At 43.3% G+C, this 13415-nt stretch overlaps 1 protein-coding gene across 2 annotated transcripts in view; it reads left to right on the top strand.

Moving 5' to 3' along the window:
* Positions 1 to 10612, top strand: part of stxbp5a (syntaxin binding protein 5a (tomosyn)) — an 86981-nt gene extending 76369 nt beyond the window's left edge. Inside the window, exons 20-28 of one of the 2 annotated variants that reach the window (XM_062411834.1) lie at positions 20 to 82; positions 1592 to 1645; positions 3359 to 3408; positions 4454 to 4736; positions 5330 to 5699; positions 6250 to 6415; positions 6515 to 6626; positions 6753 to 6973; positions 7701 to 10612. In XM_062411834.1, the coding sequence (XP_062267818.1) occupies positions 20 to 82; positions 1592 to 1645; positions 3359 to 3408; positions 4454 to 4736; positions 5330 to 5699; positions 6250 to 6415; positions 6515 to 6626; positions 6753 to 6973; positions 7701 to 7742 (1361 nt within the window). In that variant the 3' untranslated portion in view covers positions 7743 to 10612. The remainder of the gene's footprint in view (positions 1 to 19; positions 83 to 1591; positions 1646 to 3358; positions 3409 to 4453; positions 4737 to 5329; positions 5700 to 6249; positions 6416 to 6514; positions 6627 to 6752; positions 6974 to 7700) is intronic. The other variant, XM_062411833.1, reaches the window with a different exon arrangement.
* The last annotated feature ends 2803 nt before the right edge of the window (positions 10613 to 13415 follow it).

Here is a 13415-nt window from a genome sequence, read left to right as displayed (position 1 = left end):
TGTGTGCTCCCCCCTGCAGGTCTGTGTGACATCAACGAGGGCTCAGCCACATCAGAGGACCGCTGCAAGTCGCCTACTTCAGGTAACATGTCTCTCAGTGACTTATCGAGAGAAAAGTGTGTGTGTGTGTGTGGGGGGGGGAATACTAAAAGAGATTTTGTTATTCTTTGACACAAAACTCAAACAGAGAATCAAGCAACATTAAAACCTCTAATTGAATATATTTCAAAGCAAGAGAAGCGTTCTTGGGGGAAGAAGATTAACGTTTCAAAAGAGCCTCAGTTTTATTCACATCGTAGCTCAGCGGGTTTTTGTCAATTTCTATCTACCTCAGTCCGTATAAATTCTATAAATGTAGGTATTTCAGAGTATTTTCCTCATTTGTACTCACATTCTTTTATCACTTTGCAGAGTTCAATTGACGGTAATAAATTAGTTTTAATCTCCGTCGGTTACCTGGAGAACTGGGTTCTAGCCTGTGAACGTATCCGATCTATGATGCTAATTCAGCGTGACAGCTCAGTAAAAAATAAATAAACCTTTATCACTCTGAAAGATGAGGTGAATCAAAATCTGACGTGGACATAGAGCAGAGATCATCTTTAAGTTTAACATTCAAATTTATGTGGGTGCAAGGATTCTTTCTAAACCAATATTACATCCCACTGTTTCATTTCAAATCAAATTTTACTTTGGGAAAAACAATATTTTCATTGTTTTATGTAACCTCCACCTCTAAGTGGGATTATGTATGTGTTTGTTGATGAAGCAGCAGCTCATTGTGTTCCGCAGCAATCAAGACGCACAGTTGCCCTTTAACTCGCCTCCTTCTTAATCTACATCATTAGTTTTTCTGCTGAACGTGCTTGGGGAGAAAAGCCCACATCCATCTCATTAGGTGTAACTTGGCATTAGCACGTGGAGAAAGGTCAGACAGAGAACAAATCTCAAAGTCTGAAGTCCTTCCACATATTCCCAGGTACGACGACATTAGCTTCATTCGTTTTTTTACTTAAGGTTCAAACAATAGATTAGTTTACAAAGATGGACGATGCACTTCCACTTTCTTCCACCAAGAAGCCAAAACATCCCCAACACAAACTCTGCAGTCTTCCACTGACGCCATCATTTAGATTCAGAGTCTGCGTAGCAGCGATCAGGGGGTGGAGCCACGTAATTAATAGTAAACATAAGCGATTTGATTTGTACTTTGACTTTGCAGTTAGGTCCAAGTCCCATCGACTAACATGGAGGAGGCAGGGTTTTCGACCTATACCACAGCCATCCACTAGGAGTTGATCGATTTGGCTTCACCTTTTCGGAAGCAGTCGGTCATCTTTCTGTACAGTCTATAGGACAAACCCATTAGAAATGTCAATGTTAATAACATTAACAGGGTTTAAAGCTCCACTTGATTTGATTTCACCAACCAAATGTATTCATAATTAAATAATCAAAAGGGTGGTTTTGCTGCTGAGGACCAAATCAATTGACTCATCTTGCAGTGATAAGCTTGTGAGTAGTAATAAGCCCAAGGGTGTTTCTAACTGCACATTCACTGTACTTTACTTTCCTCCTTACGCCCCTAAAGTGTTGACGTCAAACAGCAATCTACAGCAATTCTACAATGGCGGTGGTAGAGGAGGTAAGATTGGCCAAAGACTTTCCTGAGAGGCTGTGCAGGACACACGCTCTCCAGATTTGTCCCCCTCGTTTTGTTTCCCCTTCTGTCTTTGTCGTGGAGAAACTGTCTCTGTCGTGCGTGTCGTGGTCCCCACAGTGGGAAGAAATACACTCGCTTCTGTTGGCTTCTCTTCCACTATCTTCTGGTTCTGACTGTTTTTAGTCGTAACAAGTCGTAGTACTGTTATCACTGATGTTTACGTACGGACAGTAAAATATACTTCAAGAACTAAAAGCTCCTGGAGCAGAAGCTAACGAGATAGCAGCGTGGGACTTTAGCTGTCTATACAATACACCTTAGTTTTCCTATGCACACACTATGCATGCTACATGTATGTAGCACGAGTGTCAAACTGTAAATGTGCTTGCGTTTGGTATCTGTACAGTACAGTATGATGACACCTCAGTGCGGAGAGCAACTCATCTGTCCAACTGTGTGTCTTTGTGAACCTCCAGTGTGTTGTTGACTAAATTACTGTTAAATCCACTGTTTAATTCAAATCGAGCATTTTCTTTCAGTTCCAACGAGGGGATACAAAACAGCTGCTGCAATAGAGACGGGAATTCACGACTTAACCAGAAGCTGAGAATTCTTATTAAAGGAGGCATATTATGCTTTTTTCCGTTTTTTCTCCCTGAGTATGTTCTATAGTTTTTTTGTGTATGTAAAAATTCTGCAAAGTTAGGCTTGAATAACGCGAGGCAAGCAGCTAGTCCGGCAAACACACAATCGAAACCAGATAAAGCGAAAGCGAAACCCAAAATGAGTTATAGTTAAGATAAGTTTATCCACCTAGCTCTAAAAAAGGAAATGACCGGAGCTTTTAAAATTCTAAGTTGAAAACAGGTAATGTGGATAACAACAATCTATGAGTAAATAGAAAAACTGAATTAAATCAAATTAGAGCATCAGACATTGAAGGAAATCTGAAAATGGACTCAAGCCTACTTCATAGCGTATTCCTGTTTTTATTTACTTAGGTTTTTATTTCAAGAATCATCTACTTTTTTCACCTACAGACAGAGAAATAATAAGTTGTATCCTCATCAATACCCTTAGAATGAAAAGAATAGTAATTCTGAAAAATATGGATTCATATGGGGATGGAGACGTGGAATGAGGTGATCATGGTCGGAGTTTATACAGTAGACAAGTGTTGCCCAGAAAGTTTTGGTGAACCATTAAGTTAGAAACCGTATTCCTAGTTTACACAATCCACTTACGTGAGCTAGTAGATTTCCACAGTAACCTTTGACTATCTTTTCCACCGTCTTCTTCCATCTGCTGTTCAGTATTTTCTGTTTCCTGTTTACCTCCCTGTTCTTGGTGCATGCTCCTGTGGCATGAGGGTCCTGAATGGCCGTGCACTCTTTGGATGTACCTCTTTTACCAGTCCTCTCTTCCAGGGCATTGTGCAACCAGAGGTCACCTTTTTTGTTGTGTCTGTCGCAGCATGCCTCTCTGAAACAGGGGGTCTCCGTCACGCAGTGTCCTCTCCTGTGTTAAGCATTTGAGCCCGATGAAACGATCCCCGGGCACTTTGTTCCGCAGCCTTTTTTAATGTATTCCAGCTTTGTGCATAGTCCTATCCCAGTGCTAGTTATCTAGCTTTGCATGGCATCGTGTGTTAGCTTAGACGTGTGTTTGTAAAGAGGGATGTTCTCTTTTTTCCAGCAAAGATGTCACGGAAATTAAGCTTGCCTACTGAGCTAAAGCCAGACTTGGGTAAGCCCTAACTTCGTGCCTCCAAGCAATTTGTCTACAGTATATCTCTCTCACTCCAACTGGACTCCCATCACATTTGTATGAGTCCAGTTTAAAAGGTTTTTAGCCTCAACACTGGCAAGCTATGCAGATGTTCTTCTAAGTTTGCATGAGACGAACGTAGCACTCACCTGATCTCTCGATGCTCCGGCATAAATTGGATGTGAAATTGTCTGCAGGACTCCCACCTTTTTGACCTCGGTGGGGGGGTCTTTATTCGAGGTCAGTGGTGCTAAGATAAACTTTGCACACTCCATCTCACCGTGAGGCTTTCTGTAACTTTTGCAGCTTTCTCTTTTCTCTTCTGTGTCCTTCATGTCCTTCCTTTCTCTGTCCGATTGGTGCCTTTTACAAGTTTACAAACATTTGGTCCCTTTTAAAAAGGAAAGAGACTCCTTCTTCTTCAGGGGTGTGCACCTTTTTTTCTGCAATACAATGCATGGACTATTGATCTGTCAGGGGTCAACGTGCCAAGACATCAACCTGCAGAGTCCCAGTGTTACACACCTGTAAACAAAGCACCTGGAAGCCAGTTATCTCATAGAACTACTGATTGAGGGGGAACATTTTAAAAGGTGCAAATGCATGTTTGCACTGGTTTTGTTTCTCTTGTGCAACAGACTACAGGGCCACTGTAAAATGGTAAATTGCAGTTAATTTTGTTTCAGGTGATGCCTCTTTTTTTGACAGGTGAAATTATTAGATCTATTTTTCCTAGAGATTTACACACGCCTTGTCTTTACCAACTGTTAAATAACAACGCGCTCTACCTAGTTTTTTGAATCAACGTTGTCGGTAACTTAGATCAGTCTTTAATAGAAACAGATGTTACACAGCTGGTATGTCTTTGGTTTGGATAACCCAAACGAAAGTATTTGAACTCACTGCGAGCTCTAAAATCTTACCCTTGTTTTTTATTTTGTATCTGCAGCAGTGTCCACATTTGTGTTGTCTGTCTTGCAGCTGCATTGCGGGTGCTTTACTTCTCTTGTTTTCTTTCTTACTGTCCTCCTGTCTGTATGCCCGCCGCGGGGTGCCAACCCATTAGACCACCGGGACAATTCCTTCAGCCGCTCTCGCTCCTCCAGCGTCACCAGCATCGACAAGGAAGCCCGGGAGGCCATCAGCTCCTTCCACTTCTGCGAGACCTTTGTCCGGAAGGGGGACAGCGCCCTGACACCCTGCCTGAATGTGGGCACGACCCTGGGAACCGTGCTGGCTCTGGCTCTCACATTGCCACCTGCTGGCGAGCAACGGCAGCTGCAGCCGGTTATCATTTCACCTACTGGTGGGTGATGGGATCGTTGGAGGGAGGGGGAGATGGAAAATAGAGAAGTGTCTTGTGGCTCTGATAAATGAACAGATGGAGGAATTAATAAAATGTAAAAACCTGTAATTAGAAGTATCACATTCTATTCTAAACAAGACATAGTTATGTTTAGCTTTCCTTCTCTGTTTCTAAATAGTAGAACATTTTTTATCTAATCTTTTCTAGGCCTAAAAAACTAGTTGGAAGTATTTTATTTTCATCCAAATTTTGAATTTGTCCACTGAGGTATTGCTACATTTCTTGGTCCTTTGCTGCCACCAATTGGTGTTTAGCAAAATTGCATTAAACTGAGCAATTACCTGGCCCTACATTCTGAGGTAAACAGAGGTTTGTTTCGGCCTTTGACTCAAACAAAATAAAAATCCATTTATCAAAACACTTTATGATAAACAAAGGGAGGATATATTTTTATACTATAAGAAACCATTATGTTTTACAAACCCTATAATAACTGTCGATCTGACATTATTGTTAAAGGGTTTCCGCATATCAGCAGCCCTGTGGAAAAAAGTTTTAAATTTAAATTTCCCTCTTTTCCTTCTGTTCACCAGGCATGCTGGTGCGACTGAAGGGCAGCATCATGCGGATGGCTCTCCTGGACTCCACAGGGTCCGTGCTGCCCCCCCCGTACGAGCCTTGGTTCGAACCTAACGTCACCGTAGACGGCGAAGAGCGAGAGAAGGTCCGCAAGCGCCGGCCCGTCTCCGTGTCCCCTTCCACCTCGCAGGACCTCAACGAGAGCCAATACGCCGTGGTGTGTTCGGAGAAGCAGGCCAAAGTCATCTCCCTCCCCTCGCAGACCTGCATCCACAAACACAGCATCACGGAGACGTCGTTCATCCTGCGGGCCGACGTGGTGCAGATGAATCTGGGCGTGTGTCTGGCTTGTTTCTGCGCCAACGGCCACATCATGACCCTCAGGTGAGAGACGTCAGTCTGCGTCAAAGATCAGGCAGAAATAGTGGGTAATCAATGAATGTATCAATCAAAGTCAGTGTGAATAGATCATGGACACAGTATTAGATTTAAGTAGATGTGAACTATCTTTGTAGGTTTTATAGTTTGTCCAGTAAGTGGTATCACGCTTGAAGAAAATAGAGTTGTAAGGTGTATTTGCCGGTGTTGGTCAGTATTGAAAAGAGGGGTGGCTGTGGCTGAGGGGATAGAGCGGTCATCCTCCAACCAGAAGGTCGGCTGTTTGATCCCAGTCTTCATGATGTCGGTTGCCTCTGCTTTGACACTTGTGAATCTAACTTTTAGAAAGGAGCAGCCTTCTGTGTGGGTGTCTGATAGAGCAAGGGTGTCCAGCTGTCTGCCTGCCTTTGTGTTTGTGTGTTTGCCTCTAAAGAGCGCATGAGCATTGTGTTTAAATGGACTGATTCAATCTAAAAACAGGATTGAACATTTTTTCTCGACAAAAGGAGAAAGTGTTCATTCGTTCATCATGTGTATCCCTGTGTCCCGTGTCCAGTTTGCCGGGCTTGAGACCGCTCATGGATGTTAACTACCTGCCTTTGACGGACATGCGGATAGCCAGGACGTTCTGCTTCACAAACCTTGGTCAGGCCATGTACCTCTGCTCCCCCACCGAGGTTCAGAGGATCACCTACAGTCAGGACACCTGTGAAAACCTGCAGGTCAGTAAGCACGTTACTGTAGATGTATTTGTATGAAACGCAAAAGCTGCAGATTGTACTGCATGGAAAAGCGTTCATGATAACATGTTGATGTTGCAGGAGATGCTGGGTGAACTTTTCACACCAGTAGAAACCCCAGAGGCTCCCAACAGAGGGTTCTTCAAAGGCCTCTTCGGGGGAGGAGCGCAGTCACTGGACAGAGAGGAGCTCTGTACGTCTAACCTACACTCGCCCACATATGCAGCAGTTCATTCCCTTGTTGGTGTAAAGTTTCATCCACACGTCTCTTCCTGTTCTGTCCCCCCCCCCCCTCCTTTCCTCCTCTCCTCCCTCTCAGTCGGCGAGATATCATCTGGAAAGGCGTCTCGAGGCCTGGCCCAGCACATCCCAGGCCCCGGTGGCCTCGAGGGCATGAAGGGGGCGGCCTCCGGTGTGGTCGGGGACCTGGCCCGCGCCCGAATAGCGCTGGACGAAAGAGGCCAAAAGCTGGGCGAGCTGGACGAGAGGACGGCTGCCATGATGGCCAGTGCGGACTCCTTCTCCAAACACGCCCATGACGTAAGAGAAAAGGCTTTCGGGGGTTTAAATTGTGGAGAGTTTGCGGGGGGAAGCGCACGTGTCACAGCTAAATGGAAAATGGTCTGTATTTATATTTAGTGCTTTTCTAGTCTTGATGACCACTTACAGGTAATTGCCATTCACCCATTCACACACACACATGCATACAGTGCTTTTGTCGAATGCACTTTTTCTATGAGGGCCAATCCGGGATTCAGTATCTTTCCCAAGGACACTTGTGTGTAATTTGGTTCACTGGTATTTCACTTGTGATGCTCTGATTTGAGCATCAGAAGTTACAATAGTTGTGCAAAATCTTTTGTTTCTTCTATGAAGAGGTTAAGACTTTTTGAGCCCACTAGAGGGGAACTGGATCACTGTCAGTGTTTTTTTTAATCATAGAAATAATGAAATAATATTAGCAATGAATGTACTGCAGATATATTACTCAATTGTGCTATTTACCCACTAGAGGGCAGTATATACCTGTGGAAAGTTCACGGTACTTCAGATTACAGATTTGAGATGAGGAAATATGATCTGATTCTGAACTAAATTCATAATTTCAATTTTTACCAAAATTTACGTAAGAATATCAGACTTTTATGAAGTGTAAAGTTAGATGCTGATGTTGTTTAAGCCCTGAGTTAATCATGAGAATCTTGGATTGTGAAACACAGTTTTTTAAGTTTTCCTCATGCATATTCTCTCTCCAACATGTTTACAGATGATGCTGAAGTGCAAGGACAAGAAATGGTACCAGATCTGATCAGCACCAGGGGAGGAGCACAGCTCCGCGGACCAGGCTTTCACCATTCATCGGCTCATTCGGACTCACCGTGACCCCGCCCTCCCCCACCCGTCCATTCACCGGTCCCTCCGAGCCTTCTCCACCGGGACACTTGGGATTTTCTTCCCTAGCACAATGTTGAACACTGTTCTTACCTCAGTCTGAAGGTGGAACTGAGGGGGAGACGGAGGAGAAGGACGACCTCAGAGGGATCAGATAAATGCCGTCTTTTTTTATTTTATGTTCTCGTCTCTTTACCCGGTTTGGCGAGCGCACCTGGAGACTCTTCATTGCCATTCGCCAAAAGCATCCTTTAACCGTTTTTCTCCACCTCCGGGAGCCTCTGGTGGGCGGGATTCGAACCGACGAACACAGCCGAGAAAAGACAAGGCACCTAGTGAAGAAACAAAGACTACAAAAAATTATTAAAATGTAAAAAAGAAGGAAAAATAATCTAAATACAACATTATATATATACATAAATCTAATAAATGTGCAATGCTGTATCCACTTCCAAGTGACAAGTACAAAAGAATGGGATAACTCACTGAGGAGACAGGAGCGGGGCGGGAGGCCAGAAGGAGGCGGCGTCCGAGATCCACAGGAAGTGCTGCGACAGCGACGCCCCCTCTATGCCGAGAGTCGCAGGGATAAAAAGCGACTTCCTCTGATGTACACTGGATATCTCGTCATCCCACTCAACCTCTAGACTCTCCTCTGTATCTTACAAACGTTCATATCGTTACCGACAGTGTGTGTGCGTGTGCGTGTGTGTGTTCATTTCTATTTTCTCGCCATTTCTCTATTTGTCATCTGTTGTTTTGTTTATTTCCGCTCCGTCTGTGTTTTCGGGAAATCTCTTATTTTTCTATCGTTGTGAAAGTGGATGATGTTTGATTTGTTGAAAAAAAGACGTTTTTTTGTGGCTTTTTGTCAAAACAACTCCGATTTACTTTCTCCTAATGAAAAGGGCTGGAATCTCCAAGGAGGGCAAGGATATAAAAGGCATATGTATCATTTAGTTCTCACTGGGAAAAGCGTATAAGCGACTCACTTTAATTGTTTACCGGAGGATTTTAAATATCTGATGTTACGGAAATGACTCCTCGCTCACCCTCTAATGTCAAGAAAGTCCACAGTCTGCGAGAGGCACCGTACAAATGCTGATGGGATCAGTGTTAAAGACGCTGGAAGTCCAGACAGATTTGTTGGTTTGCAAACTCTGGATATTTATGTGTGTTCGTTATATATGCAGGACAGCAGAGACGTGGATGTACGATCTGTGATACTTCCGTTGTCTATGTGAGAAAGTTGTGCGTGTGTGCGATTTCCTATTTATCTATTTATTTATCGAGGTGCAAGAGGACAGTGGTTCGGTGTCAGAAAAACTTCCACCTCCATCAATATCTCGTTTCTATGTTCCAGATGTGGTGTATCTCTCTGTCTACCAGGCTTTTAACCTTTATTTGTATATAAGTAAATAGTTTGACAATCTAAGACCAACCGGAAAGTACATGTCAAGGTTGCTGCAGCGACGTTAAAAAAAAAAAGAAAAAAAAAAAAAAAAAGAGGAGAGAGGCCATATTTTTTCTGACGCCAAAGAGTTGCTTTAGCTTTTCCATTGCACTATCGTTTGGCTTCTCCGCTCCACGGGGTCGCGTGTTATTCCGCATGGCTTCGGCCCCCGCGGAGTGCGGACCCTCTTCTGGGAAGTGCTTCTCATCTTCATCACCTCTTTTCAGGGTTTCGAGGAAAACGGGAGCAAGTTGCAATGGAACTCAGCCATTTTCTAGAAACATTGTGTCACATGTTTGTCGTGAGATGTAACACTTGGACAAATGTTTCGTGTTTTAAAAAGTGGCCTAGTGGTCGGTCGACGACAAGGCTCTTACCCCCCCCCCCAAACAGAAACCTGATCCATACACATGACTTACGGTATTCACCTACATGTGCGTGTGTGTGTGTGTGTTTATATGCCTGTCTCTCAGTGTTAGGCTGTGTTATCATTTAAGTTAAGTGATATTATTTAAGAGATGTTTTGTTTAATAATTGATGTTGATGTCCTCGCCAGTCTGTGTCCAGTTGAGTGTCCAGTTACACTAAAGCCACCAGTGATGAAGAAAACAAAACGAGTACAGTCCGTGTTAGATGATCTAGACGACGACCTCTCAATTCTGGTTTAATTTAACTTCTCCGTGCGTTCGGGCGTCATCCACATGCTTCTCCTTTTTCGGCCTTTGACCTCTGGCATGCCTCTTCCTCCGCCGCTGGCTCCATCTCTCTCATGGCTACAGATGTGGCCTTCTGTGTTCCGTAAGCGTCGTAGTGTGGATGTTGGTAGGTATAGATCTGTCTGCCCCCCCCCCCCCCCCAAATGGTGAAGAAGAGGCCCAAAAAAAATGATTCGGGACAAATAGAGGTCAACCCTGAACACCCGGTCAGCGTCTCTCCCTTCCCACCGTACTGTTACGTGTTTCTTGTTTTGTTTTTTTGTTTTACTTTTCCAATGTTATATTTATTTTTATCCATTTTTATATTTGTGTCGAGTGATTTATTTCGTGTCACGTCCTCCATACACTACAGTATGCAGTATTCTCCGCCCCAATACAATCCACACACTCACACAAACAAGAGGGAGTCCTGTCAATCTGCCATATGCCGTCTTCTGTCCCCCCGGATTCAACAGTTATCAGTGAGTTGCAGTATTTTTCTCATTGTAGCCAATTTTTCTTGTACAGTTTTATGCAACTTTCACATGGATGTTTATGACTTTATCTGCTGCCACAACAATTTAGAAATTCTGTAGATAGAGATTACTGTGCAATGGAAAAATAAAAGTGGAAAATGTATTTTTTTGTCGTAAATCTTATATTTGAAGTTCACGTGCAAACATGAATATTTAACTCCTTTTAAGTGTTTCTGCTTTGTAATATTAGGGGATGACAAGATAGTATTGACAAGTGTAAATACTGTACATTCAGATAATGCTGAGAATGGGAGAGTTGCAATATTGCATTTGTACATTAGATGGCAGCAGACGCGTACATTTGACATTTTTAGACTGAGCAAGCAAAACATGAAGAGAGGTAGAAAAAGTGATGTAATGCTTAAGGCCTGATGAGAAATATCAGGGTGATTTAACAAGATAATCTTTGACTTTGGCCCTCATCTGTTCTATTTCTCAATTTAAAGAATAATATCTGTCACTGTATAACTCGCTTTTTTGAGCTTATACGGTGGTCGGTGCTTTGTCTCGACTGCATCGCCTCTTTTCCCAGAGCAACCCAATCCTGTATCTATTACACTAAGTGGCTTTTCAAATGTCATCTCTGGTTTCTTGGAGTTCATGACACAGGTGGCGCTCTCGAGGGTCACCTATTTTCTGAAATGCAAGTTCTATTCCGCACGTGGCTGATTTTTCCTCGGTTTTTCTACTAGAATTAGAGACAACATGGAGGTAAATGTTGTGTCAGCCACAGGAAACAGTCATCGTCTCCTGTGCGTTTCCACTTAACTGTCGAACAATAGACCTCTACCTCGAGCGATAGACCTCTTGAATCCTAGATACAATTGTGCTAACCTCAGTCAAGCTGCCAATTCAGGTCAGTGAATCCGTCCCGCGCTGTGTGTGCAGGGACTTAACGCTGTGGATCATTGGCTGCTGAAGGCTTCCTGCTTGGCCGATGACTTCCTGTGGAAAGACGGATTTACAGAGTGGAAACGTACGTTGTCACTTAATGCTTCCTGGCATCATGGGTGACTCACGCCCAGTGACTTGTACGGGGAATTCAACGTGATATAATCAGTCCAGGCATGAAACTGAAGAATGGAATAGATTTTCTTTCCTTAACCTTATTGGGTTTTAAGCCAACATATAAACCTGTATTTGTAATTAACACTGTTTGCTGGCCAGAGGGACAAAGCAGATCCGTACTGGAAATCGTTTCTATATGGGCCTTATGATCGATTGGACAGAAATCAGATATACAATAGATCCATGAGGCGATCGTCTGGAAAAACTGGCGACACACAAATTTTAGTTTGTTCAAAATGAAGATGACAAATTACATGAACACAATTGATAACTTCAACTCCGTTAAATTTTATGTTTTAAGTTGATTCAACCATTTTCTTGTTTCAGTGTGGCTGCATTGTTTTGTAACCGTTAAGTCTGTAAAATTGTCATTTGATCTACAAATCAGATTTGAGGACCATTTCACTATCTGCCGTTATTCTACCGTGTAAAACTTCCCCTCTTAGTCTTCTTTTCCAAACATAGGGGTGTCAAATTCTTTTATCCGGCCATTTGTAAAGGAGACTTTTATACAAAATCCCATATGTAAAATCCTCAATTCAATATAATAATTTGCCAAAAGGAGAATAACCTCTGTACAAGAAACACAATACCATAATGCTTTTATACTCTCTCTCTTCTCACATGATGGATGGGGGTTATGGGCCCGTGGCTCGAAAAACATTCCTTCTTTACATAAACAAAACTATCAGACAAAGTGGTGTCATCATTTTATTAGGAGGACTGCATGTGTTTTTTCTTTAACGATCAGCTCCTTGGGCTACTAAAGGCTGAAGGGGAGAAGACGAGGGGAGAGTGGGAGATGGAGATGGAGATGGGGGGGAGGAGGTGAGGAGGAAAGAAAACATCACATTGATTTGTTCAATTTGACTGAGGACATGAAGAGAAGGTCACGAGGGAGAAATGTTTGGTGATGTATCCCGGTTGAGCCGCTGACCTTGTTAGCGCACGCACAAACACACACACAGATACGGGCTATAGGCGATGCACGAGCACGCGCCGAGCCGAGCACGCGCCGCTCAGCCAGTGACACGTAAGAGTGTCACCGTTGCTGTGGCGACTGGAAACACGGGGGGGGGGGGGGGGGCACGGGAGGAGAGCGAGGGTTTAAATATACCTCTCGTAAATAAAAGATGTTTTATAGTTTTTTCTCACTGTATCATATTTAAAGGTTCTACATGATAATACTCTTTGCCGCTAGATGTCGCACTAGCACGTCAAGCCAGAACCAATGCAAAAACCAGAGATGTTCAATTATTTCACTATGTCCATCACAAAGAAGATAGTTTTGCTTGTGATGTGAATATTTCAAATTTCATGAATTTACAACCTTTAAAAATAGAAATCCTACAGTGAGTGATTTACCTGCTGTTGATGGTTTAACGAAAACTGAAGCTACTATTTCAACTTTGGTTTCCTGGATTAAAAAGACCAAAATCAATCCAATCTAAAGGCATCACAATGCATTGTGGGAAACAACGTAGGGTATAAATAACTTCACTAAACATTCAGGCAGCCCTACAATATGGCAAACTCCCTACACGCTGCACTATATAGTGATTAGTGGGCGATTTGGGACGCGGCCTTTGAAGGGTCCTGGCAGCTGAAGTTCAAAGGCGTCCCTGAGAACATCCATCATGGCTGCGTTCCATCAAGCTGAGCCAGGGTCAGTGCTGTGTGCTAGTTAGCAGGACACTTAATGGAACCCAGCCATGGGCGTCACCGGGTGGGTTAGATTCACCTGCTGTGATCAGGGCCATTTAGCTGCAGTCGTTTATGTAGAAATATATATATCAGCTTTTAGTTATATATACTGTATATACTTCATGTCGGGTGCT

Source organism: Platichthys flesus, chromosome 18 (assembly GCF_949316205.1).
Source record: "Platichthys flesus chromosome 18, fPlaFle2.1, whole genome shotgun sequence".
NCBI classification, from domain to species: domain Eukaryota; kingdom Metazoa; phylum Chordata; class Actinopteri; order Pleuronectiformes; family Pleuronectidae; genus Platichthys; species Platichthys flesus.
The sequence above is the reverse complement of the archived record's forward strand: the minus strand, read 5'-3'. Positions and strand labels throughout refer to the sequence as shown.